This window comes from Sceloporus occidentalis, unplaced genomic scaffold (assembly GCF_023333645.1).
Source record: "Sceloporus occidentalis isolate IW3139 unplaced genomic scaffold, rSceOcc1.0.p SCAF_8, whole genome shotgun sequence".
Taxonomy (NCBI): domain Eukaryota; kingdom Metazoa; phylum Chordata; class Lepidosauria; order Squamata; family Phrynosomatidae; genus Sceloporus; species Sceloporus occidentalis.
Window position 1 is genome coordinate 4,811,606 of NW_028316988.1, and position 24,464 is coordinate 4,836,069.

Here is a 24,464-nt window from a genome sequence, read left to right on the forward strand (position 1 = left end):
TGAAGTGCTTTTATTAAAGCTAGTAAAGGGGGTGAGGGAAAGGGGGGGAGTGGAAAAGTAAGATTTACACAAACACACATTTTGCATTTGACACAACACTGGAGAAAGGTTAAGAAAAGGATGCCGCTGCATCTATCCGTTGGCATCCCCAAACTTGCCAACACGACACTGGGGCTAAGAACAGTTTGCCCTACGCTGAATGGTGCAGCAGAATACTCACGAAAATCAAAGTGGGAAGTCTTACATTTTAGGGCATGAAACAAGAATACTCATCTTACTCATATAAGAAGTTGTAAGCATATGCTTCAGGGTCAAGGAGTGGAAAAAGAAGGGCTTTTGTCACACAACTAAACTAAAATTTAAATTAAGCCACAAATGCACAAGGAAGGGAAGTATTGGCTTTAGTTCATAAGGAAACTGCGTGGCATCATTGCATAGTATCTTGACCAACCTAAAGGGGGGAAAGGAAACTCAGAACCTCCGCTGGCCCAGTCACATTTCCACCTATGTGGAACTGGATCAGTCCAATGGGACCGGGGGCAAGGAGTGAGAAGGATCTAAACAAAACAAGCCAAAAAAAAACCCAAAACCATCTCCAGTGACAAGAAATAACAGGGCCAAGAGGTGCTCATTTCTGGTTTGTCTTTGGGTGGATGGCTCCCAAGTGTTGCAAAGGCATTCTCGGGGGCCAGTATGCGGAGACGCCGTTTCAAGACCAGGTTTCTACATTTGGCACGGAGTGCCTACAGACTCGAGAAGGGGAGCTGCTCTCACCCCTTTGCTCCCCTGGCTTGTATCCGTATCATTTTATAAATAGGTTTTGCCTAACAAAAAGGAAGAAAACTGCATTCCAAGTTACATTTCCAGTCATTAAAAATGGAGACGAGCAGAAAACACGAGCAAATCCAAACATCTTCACATTATCCTGCCCATGTCCTGTATCCTCTTTGGATGGGTAAGGAGGACTCTTTGTGAGGAAGAGAAGAAAGAGCGTGAAATCTGTGCAGGATCTGGAGTGAGCAGCAGAAGGGTGTTTGCTGGAAACAAAAAGGTTTTGACTCTGGGTGTCTGAAACTGCCATGTACTAAAAAGGCACCAGGCCTTGCCTAAAGGACACAGAGCAACTATTTGGGGAGTAGCGAATGAGTGCAAAGAAGAGAGGGAAATGGATCAACCACTGTAATGTCTATCAGATTCACATCTGGGGAGCGGAGGCAACTAGGAGTGTGATGATTCTTGGCAGGCCTGGCTCCTTGTTCCCAATCTTTGTGAGCTGGTCAGTGCAGGGGTTTCATAAGCACTCCCATCAAAACCCGGTGGAGCTGTATATGTGAGAGAGCTTCTGGTGGAGCTGTCTCTCATTGAGGAAGAGCCTTCGCAAACTCACTCAAAAAGAGAGAGAAGCAAAACTAGTGATGGCAACACTGCAAGGAGCTTAAGGCCTCATTCACAACCTGCCGAAAAGCAAAGGAGATGGTGAGACCTCTCACAGGTCCAAGGGAAGCGCAGTCTCTGGTCGGAAGCTTAGCTCATCTCTGAGAAGAACGCCTCCTGAAGGCATGCCGTAAAATATTTGCGCCAAGAGAGGCCAAAAGCTTCCCAGGAGGATCAAAAACGTGGCACTTTTGTGTTAACGTCAGGTGGGTGCTGAATGGCAGCCCACCTATTTGAGTGGCTCGGTTCTGTGGCTCTCCGTCTGCGACGAGGCCTCAGTTCCAACAGCCAGAACCAATGATGGTGGTGCTGAAGAAATATCACACGGAGAGCTTGAAGCACCCCAAGGGGAGCCAAGTCTTTTAGCAAACTGCTATAATCCAGGAACGGAGGACAAAAAAACAGATACTCAGCAGCCTGCTGCCTAAGAGCAGTTTATGAAACTGCCGCTCTTCTAAAGCTAAACTCCAAGTTCGCATTTCTTTGTCCCATGCTTGTTGGCACAAGCCCACTAGCGCCAGGCCTACCAGCTCTTATCCCTCACCAGCTGGCTACTTCTGCCCATTGCCTGGCACTCTGCTGGAGACGGAGGGCACGCTTTGTTGGCTGCACCGGTATTTACAAATCCTTGGGCTCCACGTTGTCAGTTACACGTTGCTGACTCTGGTCTCTGCGGAAAGAGTGGCGCTGGTACTGGAGGGCATGAGCGATCGCTCCCTTCGGACATAGCGAGGTTTCCGGACTGCAAACGGAAAAGAGGCTGTTATTACCACCTGCTTTTGGGAAATGCCTTGGAAACTAATGTTTCCAGTAATAATAATGATAATAATTATTATTTATTTATGTCCCGCCTCTCCAATGAGATTGAGGTGGCTAACACTGCTAATAACAGTCTCCCAAAAGTGGGACTACAACTCCCAGAATCCCCAGTCAGCATGGTCAAGAAAAAGAATGGCCTAAGCAGTTCGTAGGCTCAGCAAGTGCGTTCTTAACACAACAAGAATAAAGGAAGGTCTCTCTTCTTACTCCACCCAGGGTCCTTCTCCGCCCAATCTTTGTTCACTTACTTGGCGTTTGCAGTGTGTTAGGAACATTTGCCTATGTAGGTTTTCCTTACTTGTATAGTTTTAGGTGCTGCAAGGACTGGTATTCCCTTCCTCCATCTGCAGCACAACCACAGCCAAATGTACTTGAAATCCTCCGATGCCGCACCATATGATCATTCCCTATTTTGTGGCTAGTAGGCAAGGTTCACAGAAGTGTCTGACTACATCCCCATAGAGCAGCAGTTCTCAACCTTTCACAGGGGTCACCTAAGACCATCAGAAAACACATATTTCTGATGGTCTTAGGAACTGAGACACCGCTCCTCTATCCGGGGGGGTCACCACAACATGAGGAACTGTATTAAAAGGTTGCAGCATTAGGAAGTTGTGAACCGCTGCCATGGAGCAATGATTAGAGCAATGCTGAGACCCCCAAGGACCCTAGTGGATTTCAGCAGTGATGTTCTCATTTTGCAATTGCCTACAGACACATAGCCAGATGCTTCTGCAACTCTGCCTACTCTCCATGAACCAGTGAATGGACTTGGGGTGGCTCCATAGGCTTTTCAGAAACTGCGGGTGGGGAGGCATAGGGCCCAGCATAGAGTAGGCCAACATGCAGGCTATGCTATGCTGAGCCATACAGGATTGCAGCCACAGGATGAAAAGCTCAAGACGTGCGCATACCACTTCTGCTTCTTGTCAGAGATCAGGAATTGGTGGCATGGGTCGATGTGGGTCGGAATAATATATGGACTTTATTCTTAGGTAAGATTCTCTGTATGCAACCAATTTTCCTATACCAAGGACAAGCGCACCTCCAGATGTTCCTGGCCCATAGCTCCTACCAACCCAAGCCAGTGTTGCCAACAGTGAAGGATTATGAGAGCTGCAGTCTGAAATATTCAGAAGCAACACAATTACCCACTCTCTCCTAGAAGGATAGTCTATTTCTCTATTCTCTAGTCTATTTCTCACCGAGACAGTCATTTAGTAGCTGGGCTGGAAACAATACCAATGAGGGTTTAAAATCAATCCAACACCCCCTGCCCAGGACACAGATAAATATCCTGGAATCCCTTCCCTTGGCACCTGATTTCTAATTATCAAGGCTTCTCTATAGTAAGAGAGGCTTGGTCATATTTCTCCCCATTTGCAGCCACACCAAGCTGACTACCTTTGAAAAAATGCAAGTCAAAGGGGACCATCTCTTATCTTACTAGTTACTCCCATTGCTAGATGTATAATACTTCTCTTTTTTTGGATGGTAACTCCCAGAATATGCTGAGTTGCAGTCCAAAAACATAACCTTTTCAAAGGTCTTCTCTTTGACTCTGGCTTATATTACAGAAAATACAGCAAACGGTGAAGACCATCTGCACTTTGGAAGTGAAGAACCTCAGACTCTCCCAAAACATAGATACTTTCATCAAAAGAATAAATGTTCCAATTTGGCAGCAAAGCACCTCTTCGGGGAACAGGATTCGCCTTTGGATCCCCATGTTTCTTGCATCTAAGGCCCTATACAGACTGCCCAAATAAAGCTGCTTCAGGTCACTTTGGAGGCATGCTGTTTAAATGATGCATGCGTCCCAAGAGTCTGGAAGCTGCGCCAAAGCTGCTCTCCAGTCCTTGGGACTGGATTGTGGCTTTGGCATGGCTTCTAAACTCTTAGTATGCATGCATCATTGAAGCAGCATGCCTCCAAAGTGACCCGAAGCAGCTTTATTTTGGCCTGTCTGTATGGGGCCTATGTTCAGTTTTTAAACAAGGAACCCATGCCACTCCTCTGTAATTCCTGCATTTTGTCTGCCATCCTTTACAGGTACGGCGACACATTTTTAATTCGTCAAGTCCATCTATGAGCCACCTGGGAATCTCTTCCGATGGTCTGAGCCACAAATATCCCATGCCAAGCCCAGCTTGGCAATTTTCTTTTCCAAGTACCTATAAAGATCCCTTGCTACCTGAAATCCATCTCTTTTCAAAGCATGCCTCTTTAAGTGCCAAATATGCTGGGGTTTCTTAAAAAGGGAGACAGGAGAGTATTTTCACAAGGCAATATAACTTTGTATTTATGACCTTGATTGGTATTGTTAGTACTTTAGGTTCCAGAGATTTTGGGGTCGAGTTTACTATCCAGAGAGTAGGATTTTTTTATAACAACAAACAAACAAACAAACAAACATGCTTCATAGGGGAAATTGGTTTCTTGTTTTTGCTTTTCTGCAGAAAAACCTGTTGGCACCATTTGATAACAAGGATAATAAAGAGCTTAGTGCAAAGGCAGCACCGGAAAAGATTCTTACCTGAAGAAGGGGGAGATAACATTGATGCCTGTAAAGACAGGGAGAAGATTAGGATTTCTCAAAGTACCGTGATAGGAAGCATCATGCTAAGGCAAGATAAGTATTTTCTTCACATTCTCAGCGTAACTGAGAGCCAATTTGAAATGCAAGAGGAAAGGCACTCAAAGTGATAGGCACCGTCCACCAGTCATTTCCTAGATTCTCCAAGGCAGACACATTATTTGAATATCCCTTTCTGCCCCTCCAAAAAAGCATGTTCGAGAGATTCTTGAAATGCAAAACACAGTTCCCTGTGCAGCTGCGGCTCTTGAAAGGACACAGAAACAATCAAACATGGAGTGTTGTTCCAGGTTCTTGCAAAGCTGTTACAGGATCCAAGCAATCCCAACAGTTATCGCTGTTCGGGGATGAATGGGTGCCAGTTTGGCTATCCCAACTTCCAGGGACTTGGTTGGGTGGGATCATGTTTTACCTCTCTGCCATGTGGTTATTAAAGATGAGGAGGGAAAAAGAAGGCGACAATTCTAATCCAGCGACCACAAACATGGATGGATATAGCTTTTAGGAGCTAGGCCAGGGATGGCGAACCTTTTAGAGACAGAGTGCCCAAACTGCAACCCAAAACTCACTCATTTATGGCAAAGTGCCGCATCCCTCTGGCTTTCTAGTAATGAACTCTGGCAATCTATGTGCTGGGGTGATGGCGCACATGCCAACAGAAAGGACTCTGAGTGCCACCTCTGGTACATGTGCCTATATAGGTTCACCACCCTTGAGCTAGGCACTCAAAGCCTTCGGCGTGGGAAAGCAAATCTGCCCGTTTGGGGTTTTTTGATATTCAGATTGTGAAATGTAAGTTCGTTCTGTCAAATTTATGAAATGAAGGTCACATCCATCTCTACTCCTGTTAAACATATTGGGAATATGGTTTCAATACTTACTGATTCAGCAGACTGTACAACAGTCCCTAAAGGAAAGAGGATGAAAAGGGGGAAAGTATTAATGGCTGAAGTTGTCCCTTTCGGTGCCATGCCCTCAACAGAAAAGTGCTCTATGTAGAACGTGCATTTCCTCACATTTACTCACAGGTGGTTTTGCCAGTTGCTTCCTCTGAAATAGAGCCTGCTATTCACTGGCAGTCTCCTATCCAAGTACTAATCAGGGCTGACCCTGCTTAGCTTCCAAGATCAGGCCTTTATGGAATGTAGGCCAACACATAATATATATTAAGTAAGAATACAATAAATACCCCAAGATATAGCAATGGCCACTACTTTAGAAGGGCTTCAAAGGATTAGGGAAAATTGAGGAAGCAGGATTAGGATAAATAAATGGCACCTCGATGTCCAGAGACAATGTAACTGCAAGTACCATACTTTGTGATCAAAATTATTGCAAAGGGTGCTTTCTTGCCTGCCTATAAGCATGAAGAGTGGCCTCTTGCTGGAACCGAACACTGGAGCTGATGAACAAGCTCTTTGTGTACCAAAAGAAGACTTCCACATGGAAGGTGCAATAACTGTAACCAGAATGGCAGGAGCTGGATTGCTAAAAGAGGGAGCTGAAAGGGGCCCTCTTGAAGCCTAAAGCTCTCCCAGGGTCCTCATGCCCATTTTAAAAGCAATGAAACCCATTGAACTCAAAACATTATAAGCATTATAACCATCCCAATCCTTTCTTCTTCTTTTTCATGCTCTCTAGACTTAAGGATGGGTGCAGGGATTGCTGTATAACTGCCAAATATTTTAAAACTTTAAAAAATGTCCATTCCAAAAGCAAACCTTGATTTTGCCATTTTATATAAGGGACACCATTTTACTATGCCATGGTCCTCAAACCAAACCACAGTGGATACCAAGCGCCCACAGTACAAATATATCTGGGCTTGTGAGGTCTTTTTCTCTGGACGGCTTCAATAAGAAGTTGGATAGCTTCCTGCTGGGAAGGAGATCCTGCACTGAGCATGGGGCCCATTCAATCTCTGTGACTCTATCATAGGTTATTCGGAAAGAGAACTGCCAGGAGAAACACACCTTTGCTTCTTCTATAGAAGAGGTTTGGAAGTTTGTTGGCGCGTTTGAGGTAGAAGAAGAAAGCGACACATAGTATGAGGAAGAGGCTGATAATGAAGGTCCCAAAAATGAGGAAAGCAGCTATTTCTGGTCCCCCTGTGAAGCGAGAATAGCAAAAGGTGAGCAACAGTCCTCAAGAACAAGCATGACTTCCTACTACTATGAGACAAAATGTTCAGCCCTGGGATTTGGCTTCCAAATGGCCATTAAAATGCTGACCACTCAATAATGGAAACCTACTGCATGACCGTGGGCAAGTCACACTCTCTTAGCCTCAGAAGAAGGCAAAAACAACCCCCCCCCCCCCCGAACAAATCTGGCCAAGAAAACCAGATTTGTTCAGAAGTAGGTTGGAGTTCTTTAAACAGAGCCTGGATGGCCATCTGTCGGGTATGCTTTGACTGAGAGTTCCTGTATGGCAGAATGGGGTTGGACTGGATGGCCCTTAGGGTGTCTTCCAACTCTGTGATTCTATGCGGTTCACCTTAAAGTTGCCATAAGTTGGAAAAGACTTTAAGGCACACAACAACAATGTTTAGAAATACCTGTACGGTTCAGATAGCTAAAGAAAAGAAGGTGGCAAAGGTACTAAGGGAATGCAAACCGACGGCACATTTAAGAGTTCTAGGTGTAAATCCTTTGGTGACAAAAGGAAAATTTCACTGGGGTTGCAGAATACTCATGGGAGAAACAATGCTCTCATTTTGGCCTCCCCGCATAACTGCACTCCTGCAGCACCTTGCTTACAGTATTACAGTGAGAAACGTTTTACAGTTAGAAGAGCAGGAATTTCACATTTGAGTGTTTCAAACTGTCTTTGATGAATTGCTATTTAGACTTGCAGCTTTGTTCCTCTTTAATCCATCAGCCTATTAAAAGGGGGCCTTGTTCCCTTTCTGCAGGAGAAACTCTTCAAAATGCTGCTCGTTGGATGCTCCAAACAAGCGGAGCGGTTTCCGGTCTGCAACCAAGAGCCTACTCATGGGAAAAGTTATTGTCTATGGCACTGTGGTTATGTGAAAGCACGCTAAACACCCTTGCAGGGTTACTCACCTGTGCCAAGTGTAACTGGGGTTATGGTAGTAAAGTTTGTTTGGGGATTCATTCCTCTGGCAGCATCTACAAGGGAATCGGAAGGGTTGGGAGGTGAGATTGGGGTGAAGGAAAAGAAGACAAAAGTATATCATTAGGAAACATTAACTAATCTGTATAATTTCCAAGTTGGAGTCTAGCTTTCTATCTTCATTTCTTTTCCTTTCTCCTCCCTCCCCTCACCATTCCCTTCTCCTTTTGTGTCGTGTCTTTTAGATTGTAAGCCTGTGGGCAGGGAACTGTCTGTTATCCCCTCTATTGTAAACCGCTCGGATTCCCAGTGATTGGGGGGTATATACATAAAACCTTTTACTATCTATTCCTATCACTATCCTTGTGCCATTTTGCTAATGCTGAACAGTGCAAAAGGCTGGAGGGCTGAGGAGGAAAAGAACAACACTACAGCATCATCTGAACTGAAAGCTACCATTTTTAACAATGTTCAATACATATCTACAGCACATATCTGAGGGTTTTTACTAATGGGATGCTCAAAAGTGAGTACTTTGAACTCCATACAACGTTTTAGAGCATTCAGAGCACTTCACTTCACACGCCGCTTCAAAACCTTCAGAGGTAAATGGCTTATAAGTATCTGCAAATGAACAAATAATCCTGAAAACCAGCCTGGAAATTAATCCAGTATTATGATCCCCTGAGCTGCAAGATGTAAAAAAAGGAGGGTGAGGGTGAAGATGAGCATTTCTGGCTTGAGATCATTTACATAGATTACTATTGAAATAGCATATCTCAATAGTATATGGAACTGGGGACTGCTTGGATCACACTCCAGCAGCTGAATCCATTGTACTTTGCTGGCTCTCTATCCTAACTGAGGACAACTTAGCACCTTTGGATGCCTTTATCTCTCACCTTTCATCACTCTAAAGGAGATAGTTCCTATTTTGATAAGACTTAAGGTAAAGTACAGTCACCCCTTCTTATACACTGATTTTTATACATGGATTCAAGCATCCATGGTTTGAAAATGTTCCAAAAAAGTATACATTTCAAATATCAAACCTTGATTTTCCATTTTTATAAGGGACACCATTTTGCAATGTCATTATATTTAATGGGACTTGAGCATCCACAGATTTTGTTATCCATGGGGGATCTTGGAACCAAACCCCAGCGTATCTCAAGGGTCCACTGTACTTACATAGACCCATGGATAAGCCGACCCAGGTTTTTTGGATCAACTAAAGTTTCTAGACTTATATATTGAGTATATACAGTATTCTAATAATAATAATTCCATTCTATTCTATACAGTATGTCTTCCAACTGCTTTGCAGTGACCGCTGATGGATGGCTAGAAAGTACCAGTCCTACATCTGGAAGCATCCCAAGGAATCAGAGGAGGAAGTCGAGGAACAAGTCCCTCTCTGGACATTTTCCTAGATAGGACTCAAAATTGGGAAGAGGAGATGAAGGAAGGCCATCAAAGTGGACACCTAGACTAAGAACTTACTGTTACGGCAGTCGGTCAGGTTGTAAACGGGTGTTGCGGCGACAGTTTCATTCTCACATTTGATGCAACTGCTGCTGCCATCTTCGTTCCAACGCCTGTAGCAGCCTGTGCAATGGGGGCGGGAGAGAAAAAGGAGCAGAGAAGGGCAAGAGAAGCATCAAAATCACCCTTCACGCACAATCAAACATCGGATGGAAGAGGCTACCGCTTAGTTTGACTTCCACAAAGGCCCCCCTTCCTCGCCGCTCCTCCAGTTCCTCCAACACCCAGAAGACTCAAAAGGACGCCGGAGTGGCAAGATGGAAGTATCCTCTGTGCACACAAAGCCAAGGATCCAGGGGATGCCAAGCAGCATGTGCGGCCGCTCAATTTTCTTCTTCATAACTAGACAGTCGCTTCTTAGAATAGTGACGGTGAACCTTTTACAGACCGAGTGCCCAAACTGCAACCCAAAACCCACTTATTTATTGCAGAGTATCACATTCCTCTGGCTTTCTAGGTACTAACTCTGGTGAACTCTGTGCTGGTGCACATGCCCACAGAGAGGGCTCCGAGTGCCCCCTCTGGCATCTGTGCCATAGGTTCGCCACCACTGTCCTAGAACAACTGGAAGTGCATTTGTCAGCTGCCTCCCCTATTTGAGAAATGATGTCCTACACAAGACGGGGATGGTCCCCTCTCTCAGGCTTCCTGGCAAAACATGAATGCATGGCACTCCTTGGGCACACAGAACTGCAAGGTTTTTTCAGAGCCAGAGAAGGCTTCCCCCACTTTTGATGCATCATTAAAACCTGCTGGGATTAGAAACGTATGGATAAGGGCACAGGTGCCCCATGTGCTAGGTTACAGATCAGGATGGCTCTGGGGAGTTCCTAGCCCTAAAACTGGAATAGGAAAAATGTGCCCACCCATGTTGTTCTTGGACTGCAACTCCCATTCCAGCCCATGATGAGGGATGATGAGAACGGCAGTGCAACAATGTCTGAAGGGTCCCAGTAGCAGACCTTGCATTCGTCGAAGAAGAAAAGACAAGCAAGAGAGGCAGGAAGACAGCTGGCCTAGGTGGGCCCTGGATGTAATCCAGCAGAGTGGTTTTTACATCATGTGGCTCTAAACCAGGGGTGGGTGTCCTTACAGATCTCAGGTCACTTCTTGTTGTTAAAAAAGACCTTTCCTGGGCCTGAAATAGCCCAAAGGGTGCACTCCATGCATGCCTCAAGATCATACTTGGGGGCATTTAGAGGCAGAAATTGGTGCTTCTTTGTGATGGGTGTACAATGGTGATGTGGTCTTCCAAAGTCTCTTGGCGGGGGTTAATGTGGCGCTTTAACCTCCCACAGTTGCCCGCTCTTTCAAAACACAAAAACAGTTTAACAGTACAATTTAAGACATTACAGGTCTCATACATAAGTCCTTTCTTGAACAACCTGTCCCTAAAACCGTGTTAGAACAAAAAGGTCTTCCCCACCTGTAGAAGGATAGCAAGGAAGGGGCCAACCTAGTCTTCCTAGGGAGGGAGTGCCAGAGCTTGGGGGCAGCCACTGAGATGCCCTTTCATAGAATCATAGAGTTAGGAGAGACCCCAAGGGCCATCCAGACCAACCCCATTCTGCCATGCAGGAACTCTCAGTCAAAGCATCCCCAACAGATGGCCATCCAGCCTCTGCTTAAAGACCTCCAAGGAGGGATACGAGGGAGTGCCTTCCACTGTCAAACAGCCCTTACTGTCACGAGGTTCTTCCTAATGTTGAGATGGAATCTCTTTTCCTGCAGTTTGCATCCGTTGTTCCATGTCCTGTTCTCTGGAGCAGCAGAAAACAAGCTTGCTCCCTCCTCAATATGTCGTCCCTTCATGTATTCTTGTGGTCCCACCTGTAAAAGTGCTGGGAGGGAGAGAAAAGCTTCTCCTATGCATCTCAGAGCCCAGCCAGGCTCATGCAAGGAGATGAGGTTAGCCAAATAGCCTGGTGGGATGGGAGTTGTAGCTCAACGGTAGCGGATTTAAGTCCATGCCTCATTAAGTGAAACGAAGCTGGTGCTTTTCAAGCTCTCTGTACCTGCGACTGGAGTGAGTCGACCATACAAGGTTACTGCTTCAATGCTGAAAAGCCAAGGTAGGTGCATAGCAACCCCCCAAAATAAAGAAAGGAAACAAGAGGAGAGAGAAAGAAAAAGGGGTAACAACCTCCCCAGCCTTGAGCCAAAGACAGGGATCAATTATCCCATAAAGCACATGATGAGCGAGGCACTGATTGGCAAACAGAACGCCACTGTTTCTCTTTCCCCAGCTGGAAGCTGCGCATTAGATACCTTGGGTGATAAATTGCATCTGACATTTAATCTAAACATAAAAACAGGCCTACTGGGAGGGCACCGCTTTTTTGACAGCATTTAAAAACAATACAGAGGCAGGAGAAAACAAAGCCTTTTTTAAAAACCGGCCCCGGCGATTAATTTTTCATACGTTTAAAAGGTTAACATTCGGAGCCCATTCACGACGGTTTTCCCCCTCCGCTCTTTTTAGAACGCTTTGAACAAAAAGGCACATTAGGTTTATTAGCGGCGGTAATGCAACAGAAAAGCGGCGTGGGGGGGAACTCTTTATTAGCCGTGCGGCGTTCTTTGTTTTGTTAAAAAGGCAAGCAATTTGCCAATTTGAATGTTCCAACACATTGTTAGGTGTTTGCAGGAGTGGGCGACTGTGAGGAGTTAGGAGGCTATGTTAGCCCCCAATATACCTTGGAAGGACACACACCCCATTGCGAAAAGAAAAGGCCCTTCTTTATCCCATCTAGGGAACATTTCTGATGTGTTTTTAGGCCCACTCCGCAGGCCACATGCAACCTACCCATGCCTACCAAGTCCTAAGGCAGTGATGGTGAACCTATGGCACATGTGCCAGAGGTGGCACTCAGAGCCTTCTCTGTGGGCACATGTGCCATCGTCTCAGCTCAGAGTCTGCCAGAGTTTGTTACTAGAAAGCCAGAGGGAGATGGCACTTTGCAATAAATAAGTGGGCTTTGGGTTGCAGTTTGGGCACTTGGCCTCGAAAAGGTTCACCATCACTGTCCTAAGGCATGTAACACTTTCTGCCACACAAACTCACACAGTTGCAAAGATACCCTTTTATTAGCTTATCTCATATATATATATATATATATATATATATATATATATATATCAACCTTGTCACTTCAACCTTCAGAAGGAGAGATTTGGGGATAAGGACGACTGCAGGAAGATCGTTCCTTTCAGTCCCATAAAAGCAGTGGGGCATTACTGCACAACCATTTTACCTATGCTGTTATTGGAATAGGACAGCCAACCAAGGCCAACCCAAGACATTTGTCTACTTGGGGTAAAGCAGCAAATTGCAACTCCATTCACATAGCCCTGGTCCATGTTCACAGTAGCGAAAGGTAGGCAAGTTATTTTGAAGCATGGAGCGGAACAGACTCACAACTGACGCTCTATTCCTGGCAGTGAAATGACAACAATACATTAAATCAGTAGAAATGTGTTGTTTTAATGTGACATTCCATAAGGTTGCTCCTTCCCCTAATGTTTGGGTTGGTTCTTGAACCACTTTAAGCGTTCGTTTCTAGCCTTCCTTCCAGTCTAGAGGCCTGCAACGAAATATTTGGTGGGATTGCAGATCAGCGCCAGAGCAGTCCCAGAAGATAACAACAGAAACTGCTACAAAGGACAAATCCCTAAATGGGATTTCTGGACTCAACAGCATCATATTGAGTTCTAACAATAGACTATGGTCTATAGTCTGACCATTACGGTTGTAGTTTTTAACAATCCATCATGGCCTACCTGGACTGCACTGGTTGCTGGCAAGACATGTGGTGTTGGCCTCCATCGCATCCATGCAGCATTCCAGCTTGGATTCCTAAAGGAGAGGGAGGAAGATAATGGTGAGGATAACTATATATTAGTAATAAAATATCTCACCCCTGACGTTCTCTTTTCATTTTAATCCCCCCTTCTATTCATTTTAGATGACAATAACCAAACACAAGTTATGGAGAAACGCCACTTTCGTGTTAATGGCCAATTAGAAAGGACATAGAGAACCCATATAAATGCCCCCCATCTCAGTGCAGGGGGCAAGGTAGCCACTGTGTGCAAAGAAAAGCTGAACATAACTTTAACTTTGCTCCAAAGGGATTGGTAAAACAGCGGCAGGAAAGAAGTGGAGGATACTGAAAACAGACAGAGAGCAGAGCTGATTCTAGATGCTTCGTAGGATGCTGGCTGCAATCCTGGAATTCTGTTGCTGACTTACATTTGCCAGACTGTTTAACGCTACGCTGTCATGCATGCTTGCTCTACAAATTCAATTTATAATATAGAAATGTAAATAAACACAAAGATTACAAAATATCACCAACGTCTTGTGTCCTTGTTTGAAAAAGAGAGCAGGAAGCTATTGCACCCCATTAACTTTTCACTGCTCTGAGAACTAGGGTGCAGAAAATAACAGGAACCAATGCGCTGAACCAGATTTCTGGAAAGTGGATTTACACTCATCCCTCCACATTTGTAGCTTTGACTTTTGCGGCTTTGATTATTCACTGATGTTATCAATACGTTCTTTCTAGGAATATCTAGGTCTTCCGGCGCAAGTCTATGGTCAACTATAACCCAGTCGCACTGAAGGACCTAGAGAGTCCTAGAGAGAATAATCCACTAGGCATTTGTAGCTCCTCCAGTGCAATTCTATGGCCAATGTCTGGCAGATGTTGACCACACAGTTGCACTGGAGGACATAGAGTTTCCTAGAGGGGTGTTTTCTCAGTGTTTTTGTTATTTGTGGGTTTTCCACATTCACGGGGGTCCTGTGCCCCTAACCCCAGCGAATGTGGAGGAACATGTACTTCATACATATTTGTTGCAAGGAGGATCTCTCACTAAGAAGACCAAGAAGTTACACCTATGCCCAGTGATGCCTAACCTGGGTAAGTAGGTATCTTGGCTATAACTGGGACATATGTCCCTTTCTTAGAATTATGCACACCTATAGAGACTTTTGCTGCCAATAAAGAGCTGGGTTTACCAAACACCACCCACACACACCCATTTATGCTAAATTTTATACAATGCCAGCCAAGGATCCTGGCACAAGGGCAACAATAAGTGTGTGATACAAGTTACTGCATACAGAATGGAGTAGCGGAGAATGTAGACCATAGAGACCTGGTTCACATATCCTCTCATCTTCGAAACCCAGATGCTCCTGGGCTGGGCCAATTTGAATGTATTTGAAGGATGTGGTGTAGTGGTTTGAGTGTTGGACTATGACTCTGGAGACCAGGTTTTGATCCCAGCCATGGAACCCACTGGGTGACCTTAGGCAAATCACATGCTCCCAGCCTCAGGGGAAGGCAATGGCAAACCTCCTCTGAACAAAACCCCATGATAGGGTTGCCTTAGGATCACCATAATCCAGAAACAACTTTGAATCATCAAAGCCTAGAGTTGGAAGAGACCTCAAGGGTCCTCTGGATTTAGCTCTGTAGAATCTCAGGCTATAAAACCAAACGCAAAGCTACATGTGCTCATTTTAAGGACTGCTCACTTAGTGCCCGCATGTGCAGAGGATCACAAAGACGACAGCCCTAACTCAGACACGAGGAGGAAACACACTCCATATATTCCTTGTCAACACCATGTGTGGCGTTTCGAAACGAGGGACGAGGCTGTGGAGGAGGGCGCACGTGCGCATGCCCGAACACACAAATGCACACACAAATGCTAAGAGATGCTCTTTTATGGAAAACACCAAGATGTGCCCAGATTACAGTGACACTGTCTATTGCCATATGCATCCTTGTCACTATCTGACGGGAAGTTGGCCCAAGATCTTGCCATAAAATGTTTCAGTAAAGCGTTAAGGAAAGAAAAGCTTCTCACTTGAAGAGTGGATCTTTGGTGTCTGCTGGGATTTGGTTAGAGGGCCCCTTTTTTATTTCCTTAAGATACAGTACCCACCATATGAAGTAAAAAGACAAATAAGCAAGGCAAGGCTTACTATTATTATATTATTATTATTGTACCCAGATTGAAGACAGAAAATGACAGAATCCCACATACAACTCCCAGCTAAGGACACTCAAATGCATCACCAATGAACCGCAAACCATTCTGGGCAATGTAAAATACTGCACTTAGGAAAAATGAAATGCATAGATATAGGATTATGGCGGGCACCTGGCTGAATGAAACTACGTGTGAAAGGGATCTAGGAGTCCAAGTGGACCACAACTTGAACATGAGTCAACAGTGCGATGTGGCAGCTAAAAAGGCCAATGCGATTTTAGGCTGCATCAATAGAAGTATACTCTCTAAATCAAGGGAAGTAATAGTGCCACTCTATTCTGCTTTGGTCAGGCCTCACCTGAAATACCTATAGGAGGACACACAACACAGATGTGGGCACCAATACAAAGCCTTGCCACCAACCCAGATGCCAAGTCTGCCCACACATCTATGCAGCAAATATCATCACCTATATTATTAGAGGGGCTTTCACTTGTTCATGCTCCAAGGCGATTTATGCCATACCATGCCAGCGATGCCCTTCAGCACACTACACTGGGCAAACAGGCTGGATCCTGCGCCAGGGGATAAATAGTCATGAACTGGACATTAGGAATGGGAATGCACAAAAACCAGTTGCGGAACACTTCAGTCTTCCTGGGCGTTCCATCTCTGACCTCAGAATAGAACTTCAAAGGAAGACTAGAAAGACAAATAGCAGAATTGGAACGTATTCATGGATTCCAGTCCATCAGCAGTGGGTTAAACAGAGACAGTGGTTTCCTGGCACACTACACATATTTAGATATTTGAAGGGAAGTCATACTGAGGAGGGAGCAAGCTTTTTTCCTGCTGCTCCAGAGACTAGAACACTGAACAATGGATGCAAACTGCAGGAAAAGGGATTCCAGCTCAACGTTAGGAGGAACTTCCTGACAGTAAGGGCTGTTTGACAGTGGAATGTGGAGTGCAGTGGAGCCTCCTTCTTTGGAGGTCTTTAAACAGAGGCTGGGTGGCCATCTGTCAGGGATGCTCTGATTGAGAGTTCCTGCATGGCAGAATGGGGCTGGACTGGATGGCCCTTGGGGTCTCATCCAACTCTATGATTCTAAAAAGCAATGTCCAGGAATGCACCCACTTCATTAACCGAGCCATGCCTGTATGTGTTTGTGCAGCAGAAGATGGAGAAGGGAGCCTAGTGCTGCTAGGGATGGCAATGCTCTTACCAGGGAGCGAATTTACTTCACTGAAAGATGAAGGAAGTGTCTTCTAAAATTAGACCCCACGCTTCCGGCCGAGGGAATTCTTGTCAGCGCACAATGCGAGTAACCCGCCCCGATCCTCTGAGGCTCTAAATCAAGATAAATATGATGACTCATCCACAAACAAACAAGTAAAGGAGATTAAAAGCACACATGGGGGCGAAAAGTATATCACTCAGGCTTGATCGGCTTTGTAAATCAAACTTGCAACGATCGGGGCAGGTTTCATCCATCCAAGGGAAGGACAGAAAGGGAGTGCGCATGCAAGCCGAAAAAGCACAAAATGGATTACTTGGGGGATGTGAATCATAGAATCATGTGGTTGGAAGAGACCACAAGGGCCCTGATCCAGTCCAACCCCATTCTGCCATGCAGGAAATCTCAATCAAAGCATCCCTGACAGATAGCCATCCAAGAAAGTCTTGCTTAGCCCCCACTTGGCTTCTGCAATCCACAAGATGACAACAACAGATTTTCGACCGTGTTTAAAAGTCTCCAGATCAAGATATCTAAAATATACCCTTCTCCCACTTGCCCTATATTTATAAAATGAACCAGCGTGGTGTAGTCACCAAGTCATGTTCATTGCTTACGGCCAATGGCCTTTGCACAGTGTGGTGTAGTGGTTTGAGCGCTGGACTATGACTCTGGAGACCAGGGTTTGAATCTTGGCTTGGTCATGTAAATCCACTGGATTGACCCTGGGCAAGTCACACTCTCTCAGCCTCAGATATTGGCAATGGCGAACCCCCTCTGATGAAACTTGCTAAGAAAACCCTGTTATAGGTTGGCCTTAGGGTCGTCATACGTCCAAAACTACTTGAAGGCACACTACAACAAGGACGGCAGGCACCACTTTCTAATAAGATGGATGCCTCCTTCACTCATACACAGTATAGAATATTCTTCTTGGATGTTAACTAATAAAATGGGAACCCTGGATGAGCTACCAAGAGCAATGAGGCATACTACCACTTCTGCAGGTTAAGGGATGTGATATTGAGGAGGGAGCAAGCTTGTTTTCTGCTGCTCAAGAGAATGGGACCTGGAACAATGGATGCAAGCACCAGGAAAAGAGATTCCAGCTCAACATTAGGAGGAACTTTCTGAGAGTAAGGGCTGTTTGACAGTGGAACACATTCCTTCCTTGGAGGGTGATGGATGATTTCCAGAGGCTTAGTTGAACACTCAAACCACTACTAAACACTGGCTCTCTTGTCCAGCCCTTAAAGGACAGCCCTTACAATACAGAAGACTTGGCAACCCTATTGCAGCTTGAATCCTAAGAGTGCAGATTTCCATCAGGCATGACTGTTTGTGCTCATACTAAAGACTGGATGGATGAGAGAGTAGAGCAGGGTCAGTGCTTCAAAGACAGGTTACACACTTGCCTTTATAAAGTACAGTACTTACATTGACCCATGGATAAGTCGACTCCGTTTTTTGGGGTCAATTTTGGGACCTAAATTCCTAGGCTTATACATGAGCATAGACAGTACTTTCTCAATCCACCCAAAAATAGCGGTGCATAATACATACCGAACCGTCAGAGGATTTCCTGGCCACTTCCGCTCCAAGTAAAGTTAGGAAGAAGACGCATGGCATGACCATGCCTCGCAAGGAGCAACTATCTAAAAAGAGAAATAAGTCAGTCCTCGAGTGCAGAGAATGTGCACAAGCTCCACCGGCTTAGTGCCGAAACATACAAGGTTAACACAGAGTTGTAGCAGGTGGCGGGGAAGGAGGCTAACTAATAGGGTGCTAATTTGGAGACATTTGGGATTGTCACTACTCCGGCAGTAGGGCAAATTTGTGCCCGTGCAGATATGTGTGTAGTTGCTAAGGAACCAGGAGCCTTATCAGTTGGCACAAATCACAGCCTTGACTACACCCAGAAAATGAGATTGCTGATGGGGAACAGTAACTGCCTGGCACCGTCACTGATAAAGCCTCCCTGGGAACAGAAAGCAACTGGGCGCAGCGCACAAGCTACACAGGATCAATATGAGATGGGGGAGACAAAGCATACATAGTTTGCAGACAACACACACACAAATACACAGCCTGTTTTCCCCAATTTTCAGAGACCCAAAGACTTAAATCTGCACTCCCAGGCTTCAAGCTGAAACTGGGTTGCCAAGTGTTCTGTATTGTAAGGGATATACTATATTTAAGGGCTGGGCAAGAGAGCCAGCATGGAGTGGTTTGAGTGTTGGACTACGACTCTACAGAACATGGTTCAATGCCATACTTAGTCATGAAACCCATTGGGTGATTCTGGGCAAGTCACATCCTCAGAGGAATCGTGGGATCACAGAGTTGGAAGAGACCCCAAGGGCCATCCATAGAATCACAGAGTTGGAAGAGACCCCAAGGGCCATCCATAGAATCACGGAGTTGGAAGAGACCCCAAGGGCCATCCATAGAATCACAGAGTTGGAAGAGACCCCAAGGGGCATCCATAGAATCACAGAGTTGGAAGAGACCCCAAGGGGCATCCATAGAATCACGGAGTTGGAAGAGACCCCAAGGGCCATCCATAGAATCACAGAGTTGGAAGAGACCCCAAGGGCCATCCATAGAATCACGGAGTTGGAAGAGACCCCAAGGGCCATCCATAGAATCACGGAGTTGGAAGAGACCCCAAGGGCCATCCATAGAATCACAGAGTTGGAAGAGACCCCAAGGGGCATCCATAGAATCACAGAGTTGGAAGAGACCCCAAGGGCCACCCAGTCCAACCCCTGCCATGCAAGAACTCTCAATCAAAGCATACCCAAAAGATGACCATCAAGCCTCTATTAAAAGACCTCCAAGATACTTTCCAAGGGAGTATCTTCCACTGTCGAACAGCACTTACTGTCAGCTCCTCCTAATGTTGAGGTGGAATCTCTTTTCCTGGAGCTTGCATCCATTGCTCCATGTCCTATTCTCTGCAGCAGCAGAAAACAAGCTTGCTCCATTCTCAATATGACACCCCTTCAAATACCTAAACAAGGCTATCATATCACCCCTTAACTGCCTCTTCTCCAGGCTATACATATCCAGCTCCCTAAGTCATTCCTCATCTAGGGCATGATTTCCAGACCCTTCACCATTTTGGTCGCCCGCCTCCTTTGGTCTCACTCCAGCGTCTCAACATCCTTTTTGAATTGTGGTGCCCAGAACTGGACACAGTGTTCCAGGTAAGGCTTGACCAAAGCAGAATAGAGTGGCTAGTGTCCTCTTTCCCTGGCAAAGCCCCTCCACTGTCTGAAGCCAGTCCTTTTCTTTCTTAGCCTTCTGAAAGCTAGATATGCCAGGGATTGGAGATGGGACCTTCTGAATGCAAAGCAGGTTCACTACCTTGGAGCTATAGCCAGTAGTATAAGAGTCCCAAATCTTTTCTCAAACATCTTTGCGCCTGTCAGTAGGATCAAGAAGCAAATGTTTACTTGTCACAGCAAGCAGATGAAGTACTCTTTATAAAGCGTTAATGTTTTCGCAGGTACTGGTTTAAACATACCAGGTTTAAGACGCAAAGGTGTTCCTAGACCAGTGATGGTGAACCTTTTAGAGGCCGAGTGCCCAAACTGCAACCCAAAACCCACTTATTTATTGCAAAGTGCCATGTCCCTCTGGCTTTCTAATAACAAACTCTGGCAAACTCTGTGCTGGGACGATGGCACATGTGCCCACAGAGAGGGCTCAGAGTGTCACCTCTGGCACGCATGCCATAGGTTCACCATCACTGTCCTAGACATTACAGTGGCATACCCTTGCCTCCCAGTTTAGCCTCTGTGTTTTATACATGCATGATATAATAACTATGCAGGAACATGATTATGTATAACGCTTCTCTGCTTCCCTTTCATTTTTATATTGTCACGATAGCGCAATTGCGCAACTGTGCGGAAACATAGATCGCTATAATATTGCTCCCGCTATCTGCCAACAGCGCAGTTGTTGTGGGATTGGTCCTCATGTGATAATGAACAGATCTCAACCTCAATGATATAAGCTGTAATTATTATTTCTGGACGACTTTGAAAGTTTCCTTTTATCTTCTAAAGCAGAGACGATCAAAATGATGAGAGAAAGGTCACAAATCTTTCACGCTTGTGACATTTACTGATCCTAATAAAGGCAAAGGCTGAGTCTTGTAGGCCTGGTTAAAAGGAACCAAAGAGATGGAGGTTCAGATCTGTATGCAGCCTTGGACTCATAACATCTCTGAGTTTAGCCTACCTCACAGGCTTGTTGTGAGGATAAGGAGGTGGATGCAGAGATCAGGCTGCTTTGAGCAAGTTGGAAAATGTGTGGGCTAAGAGACTGTCATCCATTAATGAAACCCTAATGTTCCAGGTGGATTCGGAGATAAATTCATATCTAAAGTGGAGTTTTTATATTAAGAAAGTGTTACTCCACAAACAATATCCAGAGGGTATTTTGAGCCAGGGACAGGATGAAACGCACCATTTGCTCGGGGTGAATGAGAACATCTTCCAGGTGGGAAAAAAGAAACCTTACAAAACACTGTTGCTCCCCTTCTCTCTCTATCCCACAATAATAACTTTTGCAAACCTAGTTGTAAAGCTACACTGAGTTGAATTTTCATATTTACAGGATGAAAAGTTCCCAACTAACATAAAAGCAATCCTGGGCAAATTAAAAACGAGGACAGAAGTTAAAAGGAATCCATACCGGCGACACAGAACAAATTGGGTTTTTGATGAAGCAAGATTAGGGGGGAAATCTCTCTCAAGTGATAGTTGGAGAGTCCCCCCCCCCCCGACTCCCAGTCTTTAGAAGATGAAGTATTCTCTTATCTCCAATCTAAACCTACCTCGAATTTAGCTGACTGAGTTCAGGGACGGGATAAATGTCCCGCATCCATCATCATCTTCCTCATAACCTGCCCACTCATTCCTAGGGGTTTCGTCACATCAAGAGACGACACAGACGTGTTAAAAGCAGGGAAACATGCACAAAGGCGCAGCTGCTGTCCTGGTGCTTGAACCAAATAGAGATATCAAAGCCAGCTCACTGTCAGAGTCCAGCACTTTTCGTGCCGTTAGACATTTCGTGTTATCAAATCGAGATGCGTACAAGTTTCAAAATGATACATCACAGAGAGTGTCTTTGGGATAGCTTCATCATGTTCTTTTAAGTCAGAGGACACTGACTGCTAATGCTTACACAGGACAAGCCCTTAGTTTAGAAGGTTTGGGATACTGACTCATTTCTCTCTAGAGTTGTCAAAGGCAAAAACATTTTGAAGTTGAAGGCTTTCATGGTTGGCATCCATAGTTTTTTGGGGGTATGTGGCCATGTTCTAGAAGACATTTCGCCAGCATCTGTGGCTGACGTTCGTTTGCAAACCAGAGGACAGTCTGCTTTTACAGCCTGAGATCTCTACATTTGGCTAGGGTCCATCTCCTGCCCTCTTCTTTGGGAAGGAAGACCTTGTAGTTATGCTACTACTACCAACTGTCAGGGACCAGGAGACTGACTGACACAGATCCACTACTATCAGTTTGCAGTGAATTTTAGTTGCTCCAACTCAATCTTTTTGGGAAAGCAGAGTGCGAATATAATAAAGCCACAACTCCACCCTCTATTTAAGCACTAGCCTGATAGCTCTGAGCATGAATGGTTGGCAGGAACCCATGGAAGGGAAGCACCTTCTTCTATGTCCAGCACAGCGCATGAAGGAGGGGGCTCTCTTTTGCCCCCACAATGGCAGGCTAGTAATATTTCTGGGCTTTCTATAACACTGGATCATTTAATGGCTGTATCAATACCAAAACCATTAACTGTTGGGCCACAGCTTACTTATGATAGCCAGGAGCGCATGTCCCCATATCCTGAGCTGCCAAAGAAGTGGCTTGGTCAAAGGAATAATAGAATAATGGGGTTGGAAGAGACCCCAAGGGACCCCTGCCATGCAGGAACTCTCAATCAAAGCATCTCCGACAGATGGCCATCCAGCCTCTGTTTAAAGACCTCCAAAGAAAGAGACTGTACTACACTTCGAGGGAGTGTCTTCCACTGTTGAACAGCTCTTACTATCAGGAAGTTCCTCCTAATGTTGAGGTGGAATCTATTTTCCTATAGCTTGCATCCATTGCTCTGAGTCCTATTCTCTAGAGCAGCAGAAAACAAGCTTGCTCCATCCTCAATATGACACCCCTCCATATACTTATACAGGGCTATCATATCACCTCTTAAACTTCTCTTCTCCAGGCTAAACATACCCAGCTTCGTAAGTCTCTCCTCATAGGGCTTCATGGGGGTTGGATTGGATGGCTCTTGGGGTCTCTTCCAACTCTATGGTTCTATGATTCTATGCGTATGGCGCATGTTTGTGCACAGAAGATGCCAAATTCTGTCTTTGTATCACCACTATAAAAAAGATAGCCAGCAATGCTTCTTCTCCTCAAGCCCTTGAAAAGCCACAGTCAGGCAGAATAATGCTGCACTTAAACAGATAAGGGGCATGATAAGGCCGTTTTCAATGGTCCTATTTTTCACCAATGTCAAGGGGACAAAAACAGACAGCTTCTGTATCCTAACGTCCCTAACTGCTGTTCAACAGCCACTATCTATTTGGTAAATGAGTTGATGTACTGGATCCGAGGGGTTCAAACAACTATTACTGCTACCACCGCAGACATTCTTATGTTCGGTGACAAAGTGTATTCAATTATATCACTCTTTCTTTTAAGAAAGCAACAACGCAGGCTCCCTAAAAATGTGTCTATTGTCTCATCGAGACCGTGGAAAGGAACAGCCAAAGAGAACGACAGGCTCCCTTTACAGATGGGTTCATCATTGTGGCCACTTTGCACAAGGTGCCATTGAAGACGGCTTGTTGGACCAAGGAGGTTTATTATTCATCTTGGTGGAAAGGAGGGGGAAACCAAAGCTCTGGTGCTCAAGAAAGGGATGTAAACCCAGTGCACCGACAACACCGGGACTCACAGGTTGGAGCTAAACACCTCCGTTTCCCAGCTTAGCATTCATTAGATTACTTATCAAACAGACAACTGTGTTTGTAGACAGACACTCGCCCGTAGCTGCAAATTATACTGGAATTAAAACATTTGCCCTGCAGCTGTTCCAGGAAGAATGGGATGCTGGATTTATCGGCCTTTCCAGCAAAATTGATCTGTCTCCCTCTCAGACTGCACTGTTGATGTTTTTATGCGGCCTGCATTTATTCCTGCAAAAGGAGACTGGCACGCGGCACCCCGAAATTGCTTTGTGCAAGCTTGGTTCTAGCACCCATGGCTGCCTCTTCCCAGATAATCCTGACGCTTCGATATCCGCACAAGGGAAAAAGAGCTGATGCTTCATTGGTCCCTTCTTTCTTTCTGAGCATTGCTGTGGCAAGATGCCAGGGTGCTCAGCAAGATTGAAAGGACTGGCGCATACAGGCCATCTGTTTCCTTCTTGTCTTTGCAACCAGGCCACAGCTGGCTTCCACTCTAGCCAGTATCTTCCCAGTTGTTTCCTTCTTCAATGGCCACCTTACAAATACTGTAGTCTCCTTCTTTAGAGGTTTTTGAACAGAGGTTGGATAGCCATCTGTTGGGGGGTGCTTTGAGTGTGTCTTCCTGCATGGCAGAATAGGGTTGCATTGGATGGCTTTTGGGGTGTCTTCCAACCCTATGCTTCTATGCCCTATGAAGGGCGACTTAGAGAGCTGGGTCTGTTTAGCCTGGAGAAGAGATGATAGCCCTGTT

At 45.3% G+C, this 24,464-nt stretch overlaps 1 protein-coding gene across 5 annotated transcripts in view; it reads right to left on the reverse strand.

Moving 5' to 3' along the window:
• Positions 1 to 24,464, reverse strand: part of CUNH1orf159 (chromosome unknown C1orf159 homolog) — a 30,220-nt gene continuing 5,756 nt past the window's right edge. For 3 of the 5 annotated variants that reach the window (XM_089534278.1, XM_089534277.1, XM_089534279.1), the window contains exons 2-9: positions 18,277 to 18,368; positions 13,250 to 13,325; positions 9,428 to 9,532; positions 7,915 to 7,980; positions 6,823 to 6,957; positions 5,731 to 5,756; positions 4,790 to 4,817; positions 1 to 2,176 (exon numbers count right to left, since the gene is read on the reverse strand). In XM_089534278.1, coding sequence (XP_089390404.1) covers positions 2,082 to 2,176; positions 4,790 to 4,817; positions 5,731 to 5,756; positions 6,823 to 6,957; positions 7,915 to 7,980; positions 9,428 to 9,532; positions 13,250 to 13,325; positions 18,277 to 18,348 — 603 coding nt within the window. In that variant the 5' untranslated portion in view covers positions 18,349 to 18,368 and the 3' untranslated portion in view covers positions 1 to 2,081. Of the gene's footprint in view, positions 2,177 to 4,789; positions 4,818 to 5,730; positions 5,757 to 6,822; positions 6,958 to 7,914; positions 7,981 to 9,427; positions 9,533 to 13,249; positions 13,326 to 14,632; positions 14,706 to 16,701; positions 16,827 to 18,276; positions 18,369 to 24,464 lie in introns of those variants that run through there. The other 2 variants (XM_089534281.1, XM_089534280.1) reach the window with 2 other exon arrangements.